At 31.9% G+C, this 22,943-nt stretch overlaps 2 protein-coding genes across 10 annotated transcripts in view; one reads left to right on the top strand and one right to left on the bottom strand.

Moving 5' to 3' along the window:
- Positions 1-2,618, bottom strand: part of LOC124360323 (protein FAM102B) — a 154,147-nt gene extending 151,529 nt beyond the window's left edge. For 5 of the 6 annotated variants that reach the window (XM_046813843.1, XM_046813847.1, XM_046813848.1 and 2 more), the window contains exon 1: positions 2,459-2,618. The gene's annotated coding sequence lies outside the window, so the exon portion shown is untranslated. Of the gene's footprint in view, positions 1-2,258; positions 2,437-2,458 lie in introns of those variants that run through there. The other variant, XM_046813844.1, reaches the window with a different exon arrangement.
- A 5,437-nt stretch (positions 2,619-8,055) lies between these two features.
- The window catches only part of LOC124360322 (condensin-2 complex subunit H2-like), a 64,033-nt gene continuing 49,145 nt past the window's right edge, over positions 8,056-22,943 (top strand). For 2 of the 4 annotated variants that reach the window (XM_046813839.1, XM_046813838.1), the window contains exons 1-3: positions 8,058-8,273; positions 14,899-14,990; positions 19,149-19,321. In XM_046813839.1, coding sequence (XP_046669795.1) covers positions 14,901-14,990; positions 19,149-19,321 — 263 coding nt within the window. In that variant the 5' untranslated portion in view covers positions 8,058-8,273; positions 14,899-14,900. Of the gene's footprint in view, positions 8,274-14,898; positions 14,991-19,148; positions 19,322-22,943 lie in introns of all 4 variants that reach the window. The other 2 variants (XM_046813840.1, XM_046813841.1) reach the window with 2 other exon arrangements.

Raw genomic sequence — 22,943 nt, 5'->3', positions numbered from 1 at the left:
TTAAATTTGTGATTGATAAATTATGTATATTTTACAATTTCTTACAATAACATGTCTGAACTCTTTGCCAAATCTCATATTTCATTCATAAAAACAATACGATATATTTCTTTTACTAGGTGACGGTTAACATATAAATTTAAATAACATTTTAATAAGTAGGCTACGAGATGAAGAACAATATAATTGCAATAATTTTAACAAGTTTGATGTTTTCTTCAATTGAATCAATTATTTAGACCATACTAACCAATATAATAGAGGCAGAAGTCTATATTACTAAAATTTGAGCTGCTTTTACATATTGAACTAATATAGCTTATCCTACATTACTTTACGAGTTTTATAAGAAAAACATCTTGTCTTACATTTAACGTTACAAGTATCTGACAAATTAATCTTTATCATTGACTAGATGGAGTTTTATTAAATTGGTTGAATTTTTATTGGTATATTACATTTGATTGAAAGACATACACTAATGAATAAAAGCGTCAGTAAGGAAGCTAATATTGCCGATAACAGGGTTAATTAAAATTAGTTATGGCAAATGACAAATAAAAGAAAGCTTATACCACAATCCTTTAAGATGACATATGCATACTAACGTACCTATACTTTACACAGTAGATCTACCCCATGTCTAAGTATATAAGATCTTTCCTTATTCATTTTAGCCCTAGAAGAACAATGTAAAACCAATGAAGATTTAAAAAATAAAACACCTCCAATAACACTACAATAAAAAATAAGTATGAAAGGCATGAGGTTTATCATTCTTCTGTTTCATTATTTAACTGGCTCGTAAGTCTAAATGTCAAATGTAGTCCACGGCTGCATATGGACACAACCAAGTACTGTACACTAACCAATTGCGCATAAGTGACCACCATGGCAATCGATACCAAAATACATTTCTAATGACCTAAACTGCCTAACGATACATAACCATAATGTTGAACTGAATTATGTTATAGTATTTGGAATAGTATAGTTCAGGGATAGACTTTAATAAGCAGCCTACAATTGTTATTGAATTGTTTTATTGAATTTATCATTGTTTTAAACAAATTAAGAATTTTATATTACTATTGATTTAACTTAACATATGATTTCAACTTATTGATTTATAGTAATGTTTAATCTACACAATAAACAGCAAGAAGTAACTAATTTTTAAGGGATTTGTCATGGCCATGAATATGAAGAAATTGTGGGAGATTACTAAACAGGAAGTTTTTGGTGAGCAGTCAAGAGAAGTATGAGTTTTGGAATACTGGCAGATACATAATTCGATGATAAACTCTATGCAGAAGTTGGATAAATTTGTTTTTTACTAACGTTATTGTTAAAATTAATTTATTAAAAATTGTAATCTATTATTTGGTTTGCTAATGTATTAACCTGTAATTCTTGTTGCGTATGATTAATATACAATATCGAAGTTGGATAATAAATCGAATGTTTCTATAATAACAATCCACTAATGAATGAAGGACACTAATTCAGTGTCTCCCCTAGTTCAGCTATGTTTGTATATCTAAACAAAACTTCTGACTAGGCCTAACTAAAAACTATCTAATGTGTATTTATTGAATGGAAGAAACAAAAGTGTAAAACTTACTTCTTACTGTTTTGAAGAATAAAAGTGTCTAAAGGCTTATGACAAAAAAAAACATATGTTCATCGCCATTGTACTTCTGGCCATTGGGTACTCAAGTACCACACAAATAATTTTAAGTAATAATATTATTTAATACATTTAAAAAGCTGGCAATAACTACTTGTAAATAACTACAAATAAAATGTTTTGTATTCAATAGTTTTTATTTTACTGATAATTTGGTTTATCTACTTGATTGTCAAGGTTTCCGCTTGTTATACTGCAACCTAGTAAAATTGTAATTCGAAATGAAATTCAAAAAACATTGTTCTCTAGCATGTTTACTCATACATCCTACTGATTCTATTTCATTTATATAAATGGTATAAAAATCTTATACAATAGTCTGGATGAGAATAACCTCCAAATGACAAGTCTAATAACAAGATAATGCTAAAGAGATTTATATAAAAATAAACTTGATAAAAATATAATTATGAAACACCAGGTTAAAGTTTTTAAACAATTTATAAACAATAAAACTATGTGTAATATACCTAATTTATTGAACTTTGGTCTTAACCTCTAACCTATCCTACAGGCTAAGTGAAGCAATTCTCAAATTAATAAGCACATAACTACAAATTATACCGACCTATAACGTATAGGTTAATGCGTTGTTTCTTAAAATTATTAAAAGTATAGCAATAGGGTTGTAACAGTTTAATTACTGTAAATTTAATAAAAAAATAAAGCTGATAGGCTATGTAAAATTAAAGCACCTTTCAACCACAAATATATCAAATGAAATTAAACAGCTGATTTATACAATAAATTGCAACACATTCAACTCACAGTATTACACCAATGTCTCCGATCCATAATTTGAAAATTAATGATAACTATCACGAAGGGAATAACATAAATCACCTAAAAGTTACACGACATATGAAAATTGACACTTCGAACGACAGCCATTATTGAAACGAAAGACTGACTCGACTGACTGACGACAGGGCCGACAGGGCAAGACGGAGGCATGGAGGAAGATTCAATTACCGGCACCTTTTAGAGAAAATAAAAACTACAAACTTTGGTTAACCTCTGAAACTGTAATGCAATGCACTCTAACAGTAATCGCAGTAAGCTTAAAGTTTACAATGTAGCCTTACCAATAATATTTTATTGGTCAACAAATCTTTGATTGCCCAAAATAAATTCTGCTCAATCTGACCTTTTTCTACCAATAAAAAAAGTATTCATACTATAAATAATAACAGCTTCCAAGTCAAAAAGATAGTACTCATAATAAATATATCGGGGCGATATATTTCATGAGCAGTATGATGCCACTCTTTTGTCGAAGATGATCACTTTCTGTTGGCATGAAATTAACACAAGATAGGAGTACACGACTGACGCGTAACAGGCTTCGCTGAGGTTGTTTACAGAGTTTTAAAACTATTTACCTACAAATTGAGAAATAAGCAACAAATTATATAGAAAATATATTTAAAAATCTCCTCAGCAGACAAAAGAGACATTGTACCAGCCTATTTAATGATAGGTTTCAATGACTTTCAACCAAATTCCATGGTTGGACATGCAACAACATAAAACCAATTCTTGTCTACATAACATGAATGTTCATGCAAAATTAAAATTCTACATATAAAACCTTTCTCAGAATATCTTGCTAAGCGATAAATTAACATATTTGTTCATTAATAAATGCCTTATACCCCTGTTAAAATAATACAAGTTTTAGTAAACTAGGGAGGATACTATAACGCAAGGAGTGTTCTGAAATCGATACTTGTAACTAACTTTGAACATTGACTTTCCACTTTGTTAATCTTCTTTTTATTATATGAATAAAAATTTCACATGTTAAAATCTTACATGCTTGTACACATTGTTTTAGAAATGTATTGATTCTGCTATATTCTCATATCATTATGGTTACCTATAGGACCAATGTCAACATAATAGCTAATGCTCAACCAAATCCCATTGGGTGTCTTTTACCTTAACCCAACTTAGTCTTATTTATATAAAAATGAAGCTTCATGTAAATTTCAAGCTCATGAGTAAGTTCATTTTGAGATATCGTGTGGACAGACATATAGATAATCAGACAAATGGAAATATAATTTTCTAGCCTCACGATTAGTAGGCTTAGCGTTCCTAATAATACGCTCCACACTGATGTATGAATCTGCTGCTTGGTGAGCACTTTGCAGCCAAGCTATAAAAGAAAGCTGGAATCGGGTTAAAGCAAGGACCGACTGATTACGAGCCAACCCAGATTTGTAAGTAACATTAAGATTTATTGATGTTTGCAGATTACGACGCTGGGAGAGTGCGCCAACTCAACTTCAGAAAAGCTACTCCATGGGACATCAATGTAAAACTAGGATTCATCTTAAATCTGGACTTATATGTTTTCCTTTCCATTTATCGCTCAATTTACGGTTTTAATATGTTTAAATTACTCTCGCATCGTAGGACGTTGTCTATCTACAAAAAAACCTTGTTTGCTTGATGGATTGACTAATATTCTTGAATTCATTATCAAAGGATTATGCAATGTTGTTTATCACGTGTTTGAATAATTTTTACAAGGCAGCTATTGGCAGAGCAGCTAATTTAAAATTGGAAAACTACATGGTTGTCACAAAGACTCCAAGAAGAGGTTCTTGTATTTATTTATATGATTAGAAACAAATTTATGTTGTAGTAGCAATCATGGCCAACTGGCCACTATTAATCTGTCTGCTGCGAGACTGAGTTCTGATCCTTCACATAAATTAACTCATCAATTCACTCCAGAAAATATCGACACCTTTTACAACTATCTAAACTAGGAGTCTTGGAATGAAATCTTCGAGCTTGATAATCTGGCTGATAGGTTTTTATTTATTTATAAGTACGGGGAGCTTTGAAGTTTCCTTTCTTCTACTTAAGAGAAACGTTAAGGCAAGACATTCAGGTCTAAGACCCCACCTCATCCAGAACATATTACCTACGAGAGACGGGCTGCGCACGTTCTATCCACATACTAAAAGTCTTGCCCCTATCCGCCCTCTTCGGTCTGAATACCGACAGTTACGCGTCAAATACAAAAAGGAGATCCGCAATATAAAGTCGGACGCAGTTTTGAGTAGAATACAGAAAGCTTCTAACAAAACAAAGACAACTTGGCAAATTATCAATGACTTAAATTCACAAAACCTTCAACAAAATTACTCCATTAAGTTGTTGGATGGTAGAGGATCATGATTCGAGATCCCTTGCAGTTAAAGGAAACATTCTTTTTATTCCAGTATTGGCCAATCTAAGTCAATAGGTAGAGAGTCAAGAGCTTCGTATTTTACAGTCCAGCCGGACCATATTGACAAAAATTATTTTTCTTAAATTTCTCTACAAATATATTGGCGAAAATAGGAGACAGTGGAGAATCAATTGCCATTCCCTCGTCTTGAAGGTAAATTTTATCCTTTAACTTAAAATAATTGCATTGAGTGCATAGTTCAAGCAGTTCTATAACTACTGGCACGGGAAGTGTAATTCTAGGTTCGGCCCTCTTTGAGACGTGATTCGGTGGTTTCGAGAGGTTTTGGCACATTTGTGAATAGTCTTTCAACGCCAAAACTTACTAGTTTGTCAGTTTCTGTCAACTTCGGGGATATTAGCTTCTGTACCTAATCCCTGTAAATTTTGATAAGAGAGTCAGTTTTTCCTACCAATGTCGTTAAACTGCCCAAAAGGACTTCAGACAATTCCCTGCAAGGTGAATCACGAGAACTAAAGATAAGCCTTAGAGGCATGCTGGGTTTGTGGACATTAGGAAGGCCATGGATATTGGGGATTTTGGAATGGTGATGATGTAAGTTAAATATAAATTGTTCAGATAAATTTATATCTAACTTAAATATAAAATTTATTTTTCTGAAAAACTTTCTCATACAATCTAACATATTGACCAAACTACGGCAGCTAAATTAAAGAAATTGATTCAGATAGTTGGCATCTATGACTACTAATTCTACTGTTTTTAAACTCACCTATAACAAAACAAAAGAAACAGAACACCACTAACGTTTTTACATGTAACGTTAAACAAAGTACATTAAGTTTTTGCTATATTTGGCTATTAAAATATACAATATACAACTGTTACCTACCTTTTAGATGGTACCACCAGTGTTATTGACTTATCAGCTTTATTCATGTTGAAACCACATATTCCCGTTCGCACACCCAAAGTAGACAATTAGGAAGCAAGCACCCATGGTGGCGAACGGGATGGCGGATTAGAACTAAACCTAGAAGGTAAAAAGAAAAACACCGTGGACAGCGTGCCCAGATTCATTTACTAATTAGAAGTCACCACCAGAACACAAAGTTAAAAAAGTTCAAAGACATCTTTCGCCAAGATAAGAACCTTCCTCTCGTGATGACATTATTGGCCTAACGAATTAAAAAAAAAAAAACAACCAACTACAGTTAACCCAAAATGTGTCATGTGTCTCAGGCGCACCTTGATAAATAAAAAAGTTAGGAACAGCCATAATTTAAAACAATAACTGCCAAATCCACCCGTTATCCTTCGGCTAAGGGCGGGCTCCTAATGAAAACCAAGAAATAAGACTAAATAGCACTTAAACTAAACTTAAAAACTAAATATCAAAATATAAACTATTGTTACTGGAAACAATCACAAAATAAATAAATTAAACAAATAGCAGGGTATCACAGATGTTGACTAGTGGTATTCAGCTCATAATAGAGGGCAATTTTCCAGCAGATCAGGATAACCCTGGAAACTGATGTCTGCGAACACCCATGATGATAAAGCAGCAGGAGGCAAGAGTTCCTCTCCTGGATCTCGTCAGTGAGAAACGTAGAACTTACGCCAGCATGTTAGTGGGAAAATTAAAAAGGAATAACATTAAAACTAGAAAAGGAAAACATTTACAACAAGTACTTTCAATAACACACCTCAGAAGTTCCTTGCCACTCTGAAAAGGAAGTGCAGAGCGCTCTGAAACAGTACAGTCAGTGCCTTCTGCAGCCACATCGAACAACACTTACAAGTACTATATAAATATACATAAAGATGAGCCGGAAAGATAACTAGGCTCAAGACTTTGAACCGGCTCAATGCAAAGATTCAAAACGTCATCTTTATTGTAAGTAGACTAGATCGTGAGTTTTTTTTTTTAACAGGAGCATTAAAATTTGGCACCATGCTGAGCGTTAGCGTATTTTTGTCCTACTTGCCTACGAAAAGAAGGTTGATATACCTTCATGTGCTGTAATGCTTGTCATGTAGGTATAGACAATCCATTGGTTTTTGGTAGTCAATAGTAGAACCCTGCGATAAAACTATATCTGAGTGGTTCCTTTTAAGCTTAATCCTTAATTATAGATCCTTATAATCAAGTTTACAGCATAGATATAAGAACAAGTTTACATTACATTTGCAGAATGTAGCACAATTACATTGAATTCATTAAACTTGATTTTACAACCTAATTAAGTTAATCTTGGCAATTAATGTTGTCTACATGCAAATAAACCAATACAACGGACTATCGAAGGAACCGACAAGACGTAAGGAAGTTTAATGTAACAAAGTAACCTTGTTACATAAGTTGCGTAGCCAAAAAAGTAGAGAATGGATTAAACATCCGAAATATTAAAAAGAGCCCTACTCGCAAAATTTGAGAACTCTATTACAGCTTTTGTAGCTTAAATAATTATTTCTGTACTACCAATTAAAGACTCTATATAATGTGTTGCAGTTATGCATACGTTTATTTGTCATGTTGATTTTAATAGATTATCAATGGAATAAAAAGTGTACCGTCATTTTAAGCTTATATAATAATATGACGAAATTATTACACTTTATTGCAATATTCGTTGAACACGATCTTACATTTTGTCAAATGTCTTTTGATGTATAAAGAAAGTTCAATATTAATATAATTAATTGAATAAAAATTGATTTAGTATAAGTTCTATGTGATTTCTATGTTTTTCAGATATGTTCGGGTATAAAACGAATCATTAATTCGTAATAGATAATAGAATTCAGAACCGTTACGAACTGAGGTCGCTGATGTTCGTGTTTTGTTGGAACTGCTCGGTTCTGCCCCCAATCTTTCTCACGCCGAGGTTTCTGATCAGCCCATGTGGGTGGCCCACGAGAAGTTCGTATCATCATTAGCTTAAAAAGATAATCGCAGTATTCTTTACTTAATAAATTTAAATATAATTACCATAACTCATAACAAAGTTCTCATGGCCGCATATTAAAAAAAAGCGGACTTAGGTTATAAACATGAAGTTGTATATGTGTATGTTTGACACGATGGAAAAAAATAACAAGAACAAAATGTAAAGACAGGCAGAGACAACAAAACACCACCAAAAACATCGTTTTCATAGCGCATAGCGGGCAGCGGCACTTGGCGGTTGAACGTTGCGTTATCTCTAATGTAAACGTATTTTCATTTTCATTCCAAATTTAAAAGTATTAGAAATGTGTATATTATTTACTGTGCCTTAAACTATTTTATTATTTAATAAGAAATGTAATATAATAAAAATTTTGTCTGCTTCAGAGTGCACAAATAGTTCCAAGAAATAAGTAAAAAAGGTTGGTTTACTTTTATACAATTTAGGTTATGGTTGAAATATTACCACTAAGCTTTTTATTGCAGACCCAACTGAAATGTTAGAATGTTTTTCCAAGGCAAATTTAAACAATTTCAGTTGCATAGCCTACTAATAGAGTTATATGGCTGAAGGATCAAGTTTAAGAAACTGTTTTCTAGCTACTGAGTCATTCTACTTGGTTGAGGTCCAATACTGACACTGATTAAAATGTTCAGGGGATAGACATCAATTAAATTTAATTAATATGTGCTGTGTCTGTATATGGTATTCAACTGGTTGTTATAACTTTTCATATTGTAATATTTACAAGTACATATTATGCTTGTGGGTATACCACTACAATGTTTTGCCTGTTCACAACTCTGTACAAGTTGCAACTTGTAGCTAAGAAAAAAAATGCTCTGTCTGGCTTTCAACTGTGTATGCAGTGTAGTAAGCGGCAAGTATGAAATCGATATTTATGAGTAACGAATCTTCGATATAATTACTGAAACTAAATTACATTAGCCTATAGCTATTACAAATTACAGAATAGTTCTGATGTTTTTATATCTTAACAAGTAATAAGTTGACGATGAATATTAAACTAACTGGGCTATATATATTTATAAAATGTAACAAACAAAACAGTTAGGGTGGCCACCCGACTGGGGAAACCGAGAATAAGCTGGGAAGTTAACGGACCGGGAATAAGCCGGAAATTTTTCTGAGAACCGGGAAAATTCCAAAAATAAATTTTCCGTCTCCAAGAACTTATAAAATCAAGATATAATTTGACAGCTTCTTGAATCAAGAACTGACGAAATAACGATCGGTAGTGTTTTATGCGACGTGGCTCGTCAAATTGTGAATGAAGATCAGATATATGTTCTTGAGCTACATCTGATGCCGGTTAATCTGAGGTTACCTCCACTAGTGTAGTGAGTTTATCTTAGTTAGTTCTCCTGTGCCGCGGAAAGCCTCCACCCCCCCCCCCCCCAAACGTAACAATGCATTGGACAATTAAAATCGGTAAATATTAAGATCAGCGACTACCGCTCCGATCGCCATAAGGTTTTTCGTACTAACACAGGTTAACGTAATTTCACCGAAAAAAATAGTCCCGATTATCGCTAACATATAAAAACCAGTTTTACGGCAGTACAATGTTGGCAATACAAAACACATAAATAACAAGATTTTCGACTATCAAACTAAAAACAATGGCCGACCATGGACGTTTTGATGAATTGACAGTAGCCACGTGACAAACAGGAAGGTTTCCGATTGGCCGGACGGGTCACGTGACCTATAGGACGGCTTCGATTGACCGCCAGACTTACACAAACAAACCCACATGGACAAGGAATAATTAGTGAAGTTATTGACATGGCTTGCGATGGTTCTTGTCACACGCTAAAAAGACCCTAGCTTGCCTATTCAAAATTCAGATCACGCGATGCTTACCCGCTGCGCAGCGCTTGCGCTGCTTGCTCTTTTAGAAAAAAAAAATAACTCGAGCTTGCAAAGTCCAAGCCCAGATCACGCATGACTGCTTACACACACAACACTCAGACAGAACTAACGCAGGTTTCATTACAGGCAAAAGATAAGCGGTGCGCGTTTATTACTGATAAGATAAGACGAGTTTATACTAGAATTAGTACATGGACTACTACCCTACGAACTAATAACACCAAAAAAACGAATAAATGCATTGTCAGTCAGGTTTTTCAAATTTTATTTTTTCCAAAATTTTTTTGGGGGGGGAGTAAACGGCTACGGCGATAATCGGGACTACTTTTTTCGGTGAAATTACGTGCCCTACGAACTAATAACACCAAAAAAAAAACGAATAAATGCACTGTCAGTCAGGTTTTTTTTAATTTTATTTTTTCCAAAAATTTTTTTTGGGGGGGGAGTAAACGGCTACGGCGATAATCGGGACTATTTTTTTCGGTGAAATTATTACGTTAACCTGTGTTAAAATGCAAAAAATTACGGTGATCGGAGCGGTAGTCGCTGAGCTTAAGATTTACCTTAAAATCGCCTGACCAATCGTTTCCGAACCCTGCACTAAACGAGTGGTAGACGTTAAGCGGTAATACAAGTTTTAGAAATATATAGCAACAGAATAAACGTAGTTATAAATAATATTATAAATCAAGGTAGTTTTTTTCTGTGTCTATACTTTTCAACGCTAGCGTGTCTGCTGGTTCATTGTGCGGACTTTAGCTTCTTGATAGTAACAGACGATCGCTAATTTGTATTTTATCTGTACGTAGTACTTTGCGTAGTTGTAAATAAATATATTCTCTATATACATCCATACATTTTTAAATGTAATATATTCTGGAAGCTCATTTTATAACCTACCATTTCTATTACTTAAAAAGGAAAAACAACACTTGGAATTTTAAATATATTTATTTTCCTGCATCTCTGCAAATTCCTTTGAAGTAACGTGGTATTCTTAGGCTTGCCCCTCCCCCACAAAAGGAAATTATTTAAGTAGAGTTCAGATGAAAGTATTTGTTGATTGTACTGAACCGATCTTTTGTACCGGCGAAATCATTGTCTCGTGCCAAAAGTTTGTCCACCGCTAGACCTCTGACCCGCAATACTAAGCTGCGGTTTGCCCCATGGTAGCGTTGTGTTGGTACTTATTTGTTATCTTTGTATTTCCGAATAGGATACATGTATGTATTTTGTAAACATCACAGAAAGGTAAGTTTTTAGCTTAAAATAGGTGATAGCGATAAATCATCACCGAATTTCTCGTAAATCGCTATCAATGAAATGCTTGAGCACTGCAGCTTTGTGGCATTTCTTGCAAATATTGCTAGTGACGATAAAACATGATCGTTGGACTTGGGTTAAGGGTTATATACAGTACATACTACAGTTGTCTATTTGGTTTCAAAATAGACTAAATAATCGGAAATTTTCGACTGGGAAAACCGGGAATTTTAAAAGAGGTTTTGAATGGCCACCCTGACAGTGTAACATTTAGTTACTTTTTACTATTTTCAAGGATAAAAGTGTCCGACAACTTGTAATACAAATAAGATATGTACATTGTACTTGTGGCCATTAGGTATGGGCAGTATGTAATGAAATTTGCATCATTAACAGGTTATTCAGTGGTAACCTATGGGTAGGGTACAATAAGCGGACCCGGTTTTTTATATTGAAATTAATTATTTTGAACAATTAACTTAAATAATCTATATCAACAGTTGTAAACACTTTCAAAAATAATACATGTAATGTAATATTTCAATTTTACATTTAAGTAACATTTCATTATTAAAAATGGCAGTCAATGTTAGAAAATTACACGACATTGCTTCATGAAAGATGATAAGACATGTTTTTCATTACTTTAACATGTTGGACTCGTACTGAAAAACCCATTATGTGAAATTTGTAGGAGGTAGGGTACGATAAGCGGACCCGGTTTTTTATATCGAAGAATATAATCATCGATATCTATTATTCGCATCTCAAATCCTAGATCAATTGATATAAAAGTATAGTCCTAAATAACAATCATATGTTTTAAATTAAAATATAATTATATAGGAATATAGGAAAACTCATAAATAATTATGAGCCACAATTCATATGGTTTATGTCATAATTATTGAATGCTTATAATTATACACATGTAATTATATATTATTACATGTATGTATAATAATAATTATTATTGTTACATATACACGTATATAATATTAATAATATGATTATGTGTATCATTTGAAAGTGTTTACAGCTGTTGATATATATTAAGTTAAATGTTCAAAATAATTAATCAGTATCGATTGGTTATATCGATGGTTATGATTAAGTAATATCATTTGCCAATTTCAATATAGTAAACCGGGTCCCCTTATCGTTACCGTTTGTGGGAAAGAAGCAACTGTAACTGTAAGAGGAGCAAATATGGTTGCCTTCAGTTTTCCTAATTTTGGTTATAATAATTTGTTTGACCACTGTAAATATTAAATCCATATTTTAATTTAAAACATATGATTGTTATTGAGGACTATAGATACCTTTATATCGATTGATAGTCTAGGATTTGAGATGCAAATACTAGGTATCGATGGTTACATTCTTCGATATAAAAAACCGGGTCCGCTTATTGTACCCTACCCTAACCTATTACCGGAATAACGTGTTATCAGCAAAATTTCAGCTAACATAATATTAGCAATTTCAGTAACAGCTGGGCTTAATGATTTGGTGTTCTCATAATGACTTTCTGGTATTAGGTTACTTGGTAACCAGAGACCGCCGGGGCTAAGAACGGACCAGTTGATAATGCTTTCCTAGTATTATATTTTGAGAAACCAATAATGTAGTGGAATGAGCTGGATGGAGCAGAAGTGGCAAGGAACAAAAGATCTGATTATCAGATAGACTGATATACCCACTTTGCTTGAATTAATTTGGAACAATAAATCAATCTGAATTACATTTAAAAAACTTACGGGGTTTTAAGATTGTACCAAACAATATTGTTATTCTGTAAAATAAAAACAGCTGACAGTTATTAATCATGAATATATATATATATATATATATATATATATATATATATATATATATATATATATAAAACTTATGTCAAATGTTTTTATATTCAATAATTTTGATATTTCTAACCCATAGTTGATTCGATTGTCGTAGTGACTGCTTGTTATACTGCATCCTCAGCTGTAAAGAGGTGTACAATAAAAGTTAAGTGTTTTATTTGTGAGTTCTATTTTTTTATATTTGGAAAAAATACTTCCAATCTTGTCAGTGTTAATCTGTAAGCAGAGGAAAATTCCAACTGGGTAGGAGAACATGCAGTGCGCGTGCCTGCCCTATCAGTGAAGGTACAAGTGTTGAATATCTGAGTGCATTAAAAGGCAAGACTGGGCCTTGAGTATGGCTACCCAAGTGCTAAGGGTTAATATATTACCAATGTAATCAATATGTGATTCTTGTATGTCTTTATCACTCTCATAATACAATTAGTGGGTTATGTAATATAATGTAAAAATAAATTATCCACTAGCCTAAAGTAAAATGGTAATTATTGTTAATTACACTATCTTTTTTATTGAAAGTGTATGTACAAACCAAAAAAGCAATATTAGAAAACAGACTATGGGTCCAGAATGTTTTAAGTGAAAGTAAAATTAAGTTAACATAAATTAAAGTTTAAATTGGTAATCAGCAGTATAAAAACACTTCAGTCAGAGATAGAAATATAGGAATGAGAAATGTGGTGTTTTAAAGTGAAAACGTCTTTTAGAAACAAAGATCTTAAAAGTTATTATTGGAAGCTATGCATGTGACTTAATATACCATAACCTGTTATCTATGAGTATGTATCTTAAATTTGGGTCATTCCTTATGAAATCGACACACTAAAATAAAAATAATTACTTGACCACTTTAGAATTTGATGAAATTTGGTATAGAGGTAGTCCTTATAGAGATTAGGAAAAGTGTCAAATTTCCCCATATATTTCAAATGGTTTCAAATTTACAGCTATGTAAATTTGCTCAAAATTCCACCAAAAAATTGGAAACATCATATTTTGAAATCACTGTAGCTTTACACCTAATTGAGCTAGAAAGATGGTGACATTTATTCAATTTTAAATGTTCTTTTTTTATGTACAACACAACATACTTGTCATAAAACTTTTTGAGAAATAAAATTCTGATTTTCTCAAAAAGTGTATTTTTTATATGCATTATATGAGGTCAGGAAAATACCTATAGGAAGTGCTCCTGGCCATTGTTGCGGGTTTGGGTGGCATCTTTTGGTGAAAAAAAGAAAATCACCCCTCAATATAGTACCCAACATCAAGTTCAGATCACGTGAGCGCTCATAAAGGTTGTGTTTAGCTTTGGTATTACTAGTAACATGTTTATTAACCTAATCTAAACCTTTCTTGTATAGCCTAATAACAAATAGTAGATGAGTCAGAGTGGCCTCCTTTTCACCGACCTCGCTTTCTTTAAAAACAAGAACCAATCGTCGTAATGACATGCAATTTTCACAGTAAGTGAAATGAAGTCTATTCTTTCTAATAATGTAGTGTTTGAAGATACTTGGTAAGAAAAACTGTTCTAAAAATAGTAGCCTCTAGATAATACCAAAGTACCACTAGTTATAGACATTTTTTCAAAACATTCAAAATGCATTTTTGAGAAAATAAAAATAAAATTTTTTAATTTCATTGTTCATAAAAACTTCATGACAAAATATGTTGTGTTATACATCAAAAGGAAGAGCGTTAAAAATTGAGTAAAATAACACCACTCCCATCTCTCTAGCTCAACTAGGAGTAAAGTTATGGTGATTTCAAAGTATGTTGGTTTTGGTTTTTTGGTGGATTTTGAGAAACTGTACTTAGATATAACTTTGAAACCATTTGAAATATATAGGGGAAAATTGGAAATTTTCCTAATCTATATGTGGACTACCTCCTTACCAAATTTCATAAAGTTCTGAGGTGGTCATGTTTAAATCCTTTGTTGATTTGAATGACCCATTGGTTAAATGGCTATCTATGTATATTTTAATTTTACATATTAATATTGTATGTGTAAAACAGCTATGGCTACAGATAGAGAAGATGAGGGCTTTGAGGCCTTACTAAAGCCCATTCAAGACTTAACAAGAAATTGGGAATTTGACCTTTCATTGGTAAGTAAAGTACTGTTTCTCTTAAGTTGTTAAAATTAAATTTATATGTCGTTATTAGCCTACAATTGAATTCTTGGGACTAAGAATTACTAAACTATTGAATTACCAAAAGTAAAGATTACAGTTGGTACCAAGTGCATAACGTAAAAATTAAGTAATACCATCATCTATATATTAAAAGAATTTATGAAAATCTAATGGCAGTAGGTATGGCAGTTCTATCCGGCCGATATCATCTATTTTGGTTTTAAATTAAAGGTATTTGTAAGATCAGTCATTAAATACTAAAAGTCACTTAGATTTGGTATTTTTCACGTTTACTCAAAAACATTTTCCTCATATACATTATTCCTATGGGGATCTGAAACGTTAAAATTTCTGTTTCAATTTTTTCTGATGTTAATGAACCTACATACTTTGTTTTTACTTTAAAACACTTAGTGAAATGTGCTCTTTATTTTGAGCTACTGATCACTCAAATTGATTGAGACTGAGCAGACTTAGGAGCGGACATTAAATCTAAATTTAAGTTCTTTTTTAAAGGATTTTTTATGTTGTGAAGCCATTGTCAGCTGTACATTAGGCATCTCAAGAGATGTTTGTTTACATTCAGTGTCAGGTGTAGGTTTGTATACATTCAGATTATTTTAACCTGTTTATTTTATAAGTTTAATGTAGCTGTTGGTCTTGCCACTTTATACATTTCTTTAGTTCAAGCATCCAGCTGTTTCCAAGCAGATTTTTCTATAATTTTTTAGTGTTATATTTTTTGAGATTATTTATGGTCCTTTGAACAGTATTTTATTTGTGTTTTCTGTTCTTTTAAAAGTGTGGTTAACAGATTTTTGGTTGGATTATTTATGGACCTCTGAACAGTAATTTACTGATTACCGTTTGCTCCAAAAGTGGGCCAGAACCGGCATATTCATATCTACCCATATACATATATACAATTTAATAATAAAAGCTTTTTCTTTCTATTATGTTCTGGGCAGTCCTTTTTATCTATCATGAATTGAATCAGTTTCACAATACTGCTATATAAACTTTTTAAACAGGCAAAAAATAAAAGAAAAAAAGACTTCAAAGAGGATTTTATTATTAAATTATAGCTGTAAAAATCTTACATTAGCCGTATTCTTAAACTCTTATAGGTTTACGATCAACTTTAGGATCTGTGCAGTGTACGTATTCAGATCTGGAAGCATGCACTCAAGACTTTTTAGTATAAAGAGATTAATTAAATGATTGTCTTGTCATGCATGACAACCATGGATATCTATGTACTTTATGAGATTTGTTGGTTTTAAGTATTCCTTCAGTAATATAATGTATTACAAATATTCATTTCCAAGGCTTTCAAAGCTTCTCTGCAGTTATTTTAAAAGTCTAAGTAAACCTAAGATAAGTCATGATTCATGTTAGATGCTTCTTCAAGACCAATACTCCCTTCCCACTGACCAACAATTAAGGAGGATGCCAATTACTTCCTTCCTTCTTAAGGGAGTTCGGTACAGCCTATCCTTTTAATGCTAATATATGAAACTTTGTGTACCTGTTTCTCAGGAACCTATTGACCAATCTTAATTAAACTTAAGGACAATATTATATAAGAATTCCTTAACAGATAGAGCTTAAAAATTTTTTTAATATTTTTTTGACAAAACTATATAATATTTAATTTTTTTACAAAAATTTGTTACTTTTTTAAAATGTTTTGTGCTCAAAATGTGTGTACTGGTTTAAAGTACATCTGCAATTGTTTTCATCCTAATCTGATGAGTAGTTCTAGAGAAAAAGGTATATATGTGGGAAAAAAGTACAATTTCAGGAAATAGCATACAAAGACCAAGCATAGGCTTGCTTATAAGTGAGTTAACTAACTTGTAACAAAAGTTTAATGACATCTTTCTCCATAACTGGGGTTATCAGGATCCTCTAACTCTTCCCACTGGTCTTCCAGCTTTTTTTTAGCACTTGGCCTAGCTTGCCTACCTTTTTTGGCTACATTGAAAACCATGTGCTGGGCCTTTTGTAAGAGAGTAATATCCAGCTTTTTCATTGCTTCACTAAAGTTATGTCTAACTATCATTGCTAGGTGTTTTAAAACCATGCATCTTGCAATATTTCCTTTTTTGAAGGAATAGAATATTTCCTTTCCTAGGTGTAGAATATGTATGCCTACGAATATGGTTTTTGGGAGGCAAGTCCAAATTATGTGGTTCTTAGGATTCTGTGATCTACCATGGAGACATTTTCTTAGCAAGTCAGATGAATTCAGGTCTGTAAAAATAGGTTTTATCTTATTCATGATGACTGGAGAGAGATGGAAATGTTTTGAGTGGTTCATTTAAAGCCATGGCCTTTTGGTACTTACATCAACTATCGCCTCCTTTTGGGCAAAGCCCATGTTGAGGATAGGCGTTGCTTGACAAATAAGTGATGGTATTCTGCCCATACTGCTTGCTGCATCTCTCTCAAATTTCAAGCTATAGTTTTTCTGTCAGTTTGTTTGGCTTTTACTCTTATTTCTGCTAACCAACAACAGCTGTAAAATATTCTGCTATCTTGCAAACAAATCAGGTATACCAGAAAAACTAAATCATTGTATAACAGATAAAATAGTTATAATACCTACCTACTTCCCCTCTTAGGTAAGTTTCCCTAGTCACCTAACATGTTCAATATGTAGTATATTTAAAAAAATTAAATTAAAATAGTTTCCGACATTGGATTTTAATAATTTTGCATTGAAATCGTCAGACAATAACCTAGAATATTAAAAAAGTAAAATTCAAAATGTTTATATTTTGGAGTACTGAACCCCCTTAGTAAAAAGAGCTTAACTAAGATATTTATTATATGTGTACAGGTTCAAAAACAGATGTCGTCAGTCATTATGCAATGTTTCGTTTTTGGACTGTTTCCAAATTTGGTGGTCATGAACATAATACCTGTATTTATCAATGATAAGACATTTAACCACTGATGCGCTGAAAACAAGATTGAATGTAAAATACTCTTGGAAAATATTTATAAAAGTAATGATGTTAATTTTTAAACTGTTATTATCTTGCTGTTAGTCATGATAACTGAAACATCTGCATTTATGAGAAAGGGTAAAGAGAATATCCTAAGTAGTCCGTGAGGTCACTAAATTACCACAAATAAAAGGACCAAATACTCCCTTGAGGAATTAATCTTCTCACCGTAATCAGCTTAGATCATAAAATCTATATGGATTTCCTTGGTTCTTATTCAGCCATAACTCTTACTTTCTGAATTAGTGCTCTCTGTAGGTTTAATTTTGTTGTGCAATCCAAACTGCAAGGCCATGTCATAGATGGGGTTCTGTGACAGCAAAGTATGTTGTAGTTGTGGAACTGTTCACTCTAGTGGTAAACTCCACTTGTCATAGTCGTGGTCAAATCCAGTACTGATTTTACCACATATTATGTTTTTTGTTAGATCCATTTAAGATCTGTACCGATTGTTACTCCCAAGTATTTAGCTTTTACAGCTGTGTTGATTCCTGTGAATTTCACTATTTTGTTCCTTTTCTTTCAAAAAATAACTCAATCTTTATATTCTCTCATTTACAGCAGCAGGATCATCTCTGCCCTACTACCCAGAGTTGTTTGTTGTTTGTTTGTTAGAGGTTGTTTGTATTATGTACAAAACAACCTCTAATTCTTCTGGAGTTTTTTGCCCTGTTATTAGGAGTGTATCATCTGCGTATCTAAGCTCAGAACAGTGTGATATGATATATTCAGACATTTAAAGTGAAAATTATTTACAGTACTTGCCTCAGTACATAGCCTACTGGAACTCCTCTGGTAATCTTTTCAGGTTCTGATGTGAATGTCTTTTTGTTCTCAGTATATTTCACTTCTACTGTGTGTTTTCTATTCTTTTCAAAGCTTTTAAACCACGTAGCGGCACTTTCATTTACACTTATTTTATTCCTTTTCTTTTAATCAGGACTTCATGGCTGAAGCAGACAAAACAGAAGGCAGTATAGTATAATTCCTTTTACAGTGTGTCTTCCTCTATTAGGTCTATTAGTTTTCTTTTAAGTTTAGGCTGTTGTTGAGCAGCCTACAGTAAATCAATGTTGGTACAAAACTATTAATATTTAATATGTCGCTTATCTTTCAGCATTTGGAAGAATACATGAATTACATTCGTCAAATGTATGGTGACAACATTCCTGATATGAACTTTGCTCAGGCTGCAGTTCTCGTTCAAAATTCAGCCAATATCTACAGCAAGAAAGTGGATTTCCTCTTCACAACAGTGTTGCAGCTGCTTGACACGCTCAGTAAAAAACAGTAAGTAGGAGGTCTGATGTTTGTTCTTAGCCATTATCTCAATGGAATACTTAATCTCTGTGTATGTTGAATTAAGTAGTCATATATTTGAAAGAGAATATTTTATTTTTAGGTTTTTCATACGTAAATATTGTTCTCTCCCTTCCCCACTGTAAGATAATTCAGACCTAATGTATATAAATAAATTACTATTTCTTTTTGCTAAAATAAAGTTTTGAATGTATAATAAGTTGCAACATATATTCATGTGATGATAATTAATCGAGTATTGACTTTGTATTTCATAATTCAGATATCAGCAGTGTTATTTAGATCATGAGTGTTTAAATAACAAGTAAATAAATTATTAAACTAAACCTCCCTTCATTTGTAATAATATATTTTGATTATTTAAAAGAAATAAATGGTCAATAATAAGGAAATTCTAAATCATATTTATATTTTACCACTTTTATTATGGCACTCTGGAAAACTGCAACTTTGCTTCTATTTAATAAAATTCTCTGTTTGTTAAATTCGAATAATGATTTGTTGTAGTGAAACTAAATTTAAGAATCAGATTGAGATTCCCACTGTTATACACTGATTTGGTTTTGGACTAACTAGTTAGTATTTAACAATTATTTTCCATTTCTCTTGATTTTGTGTTATATTTTTCTCATTTCTTGTTGTCTATACGTGATGGCTTATTGTTTGCCCATTAATTTTTCTCTTGGTATGGTCTAACCAACTCTTTATTGTAATTAGACATCAGTCGAACATACTTTATGACGCCCTTAAGTCTAGTCTAAGTAAGTTTAAAACTATCCTCAGGCAGTTTCCCAACTGTCTGTATGAATAATACCATAAGTAGCTTTTATATATCATCAGTTTTAACCAAAATCTGTTCACCACAATTCTTTAAGCTAATTCAGTAATTAGGCTGTTCAGTTTTTGCTTGTAATTGTTTTATTTCATGTTTTTCTTGCGTGTATTGTAAATTTGTACTGTTATTCTGAGAGTTTATCTGGATGGTGTAAGACCTGTGTTCCCTTCTAACAAACTTGATATAACATAGTAAGCAATTGTACAAGTTCAGTATGTGATTAATTGTACAATTAAGATTTCAAGATGTCAACTGATTTTATTATTACTGTATATGAGCAGTTAATATCTTAGCTCATAACTCATTATAGAGAAAAAAGTATTTTATATCATACCCATAACAATTTTATAGTTCAAATTTCTTAATTTTTATTTCAAGCCAACAGCCACACAAGATTTACATTTTCCTAACTGTACTGAAGATTTTATCTATGTGTTTTATTATACACAAAAGTTATGACAGTTGAACATTGGCCGGCCACTGATGTGTTATGCATTTTGCTTGTTAAAGAATATAAATAGAAAGGGACTGGTTTTTCTGTAGTATATAAATGGTCATAATTTAAATATAGAAAGAAAAAATACTATTGTTGGTCTACTGAATTTCAAGTAAATATTTTAACGTTTTTTACTCAGAAATATAAAATAAAATAATACTAGTTTACTTTGTAGATAAAGCCTCTTTTTTCTGAAATAAATTATAAACTGTAAACAGAAGAAGTTTTGTTTCTGTGAGAGATGGCAGGAAATAATGTGATCTTAATCACCAGTTAAACAAAATAAATATTTTAAGTGCACTTTTGATTTTAAATTTGAATGTATATAACAGTTTGATATGTAATTCATTGTAGTCAGTATCCACTGTGTTGCACAGATTAATAATGCACACATAAACACTTACATACAAGATGGAGAGTTACGTATGATTGTCCATTAGAAATACATCACTGAAAATGTTTTCAATTATTTAGTAAATAAGTGACAAAAATTTATTACTTAGAATATACCCAACAGTGCAATACGATAAATCTTTTTTTGTTTGTTTGTTTGATGTCTTTTTGTATGAACTTAAATGTGACTGAAAGGTTTGGATAGGAGTATATAAAAGGAATTTAAAACTTAACGAAATACTCTAAGTTGAATTTATGTCTCAGACAGTGCTTATAAATGTACTTATTACTAAAATATTGTGTCTAGTGCAACACTATTTAAGTTAAGCATAAGCATAGAGAAAATTATTAGTATACGGACAACTATTGGATGATATCATTATTAAATGTGAAGACATTACAACTAAACAGGAAGATAAAAAATAGAATTTAGAAATTTATTATTCTTAGAAAACTGGTGTTTAAATTTTTATTTTATTAAGAAACTGGAAATAAGTGCAAAAAATAAAGGATTATAGAGTTTGAGATGGTGTTGAACACTCTGGAGGATAACTCCAAAATGCAGCTGACTCAACTTGTTTATATAGCCTATCCGCTGGTCAGGCGCCCTGCTTGTCTCTGCTTGGTGGCCTTTGGTATTGATTTCGTTGTCACCATTTTGTTGGTATTGACTGTTGGATCACCGCCATTGCGCTGGGCACAGGTCTAGTTTTTCCAGTGTGTTTGATGTGCTTTATTTATATTTTTATCTTCTTAGGAAGAATTCACCGCTTTTATTACAAAGTGTTTAATGCAACTGCTGTTGTTTGTGTGATATGTTATAAATTGATAAAACCAACACTTAGATAAATAAAACACATTATTAGACAGTCAAGAAGTGTATGCGTCAAGAGCTCAGAAGAATCAAGACTTAATGCTCTCGCTTGTTTTGATAGTGAAACTTGGAAGATTTACTGGAGTAAAACTACAAACTCTGAATACAGTAAGATACTAGACGAGTTGTAAGTGGTATAAATGGTTCGGTTTAAACAATGTGCTAATTTTGTTTTTGTTTTGTCATCTAGTAAGTTGGTGATGATCTTTTGATCATCTATCGGAGGCGCATTATATGAAGTTAACAAAAACAAATTGTCATGTGACTTTTTTGAAGTATGTGATTTTAGAAGTGCTAGTGTTTTAGTTATTATTTTAAGATATGTCTTATAAAACAAAGGATAGTATTACACACAATTGTAAAACATAATCAGTGCTTTCCACTACTTTATACAATTCAATTAAGAGTCCTTATTTCTTGTTATAAAATATGGATTAGTTGTTATGTATTACAAAACTCTTTTATTATTAACATAATATAGAACAATTAGACTTTTTTACAGGGGAAAACTTTTCATAATTATTTGTACTATGATTTGCAAATATAAACTAATAAATTTATTCAGTTGCATTTACTTTAATGTAAGTTCATTTTAAGATTACAAACCAGGGGTTCTAAAGTCTTCAAGATCAGTTTAAAAGGGACACTTTGGTAACAAACAACCTTGTAAAAGACAAATAAATCAATATCAATCTAATACATTATGGTGAATAAACATTAGCCTAAATAAAAAGTTGTTGTTTTGTATACATGTGTTTGTTAGTAAATGTAACTTAGATTCAAGCTATGAATCTAGAATTTTAAGACATTTTTATTTACGCAGTATATTCAAGATGAATCTCAGTGAGTTTGAAAATATACAGTTGAAAATATTCTAAATTTTGAAATGTATTACTGATATCATTGCAATGTATGAAAGATTTTATATATGAGGTGTGGCTATTAAATAATAAGACTGATGTGAAAAATGTTATTTTAATTTTATACATAATCA

The sequence above is a fragment of the Homalodisca vitripennis genome, chromosome 4 (genome assembly GCF_021130785.1).
Source record: "Homalodisca vitripennis isolate AUS2020 chromosome 4, UT_GWSS_2.1, whole genome shotgun sequence".
NCBI classification, from domain to species: domain Eukaryota; kingdom Metazoa; phylum Arthropoda; class Insecta; order Hemiptera; family Cicadellidae; genus Homalodisca; species Homalodisca vitripennis.
The sequence above is the reverse complement of the archived record's forward strand: the minus strand, read 5'-3'. Positions and strand labels throughout refer to the sequence as shown.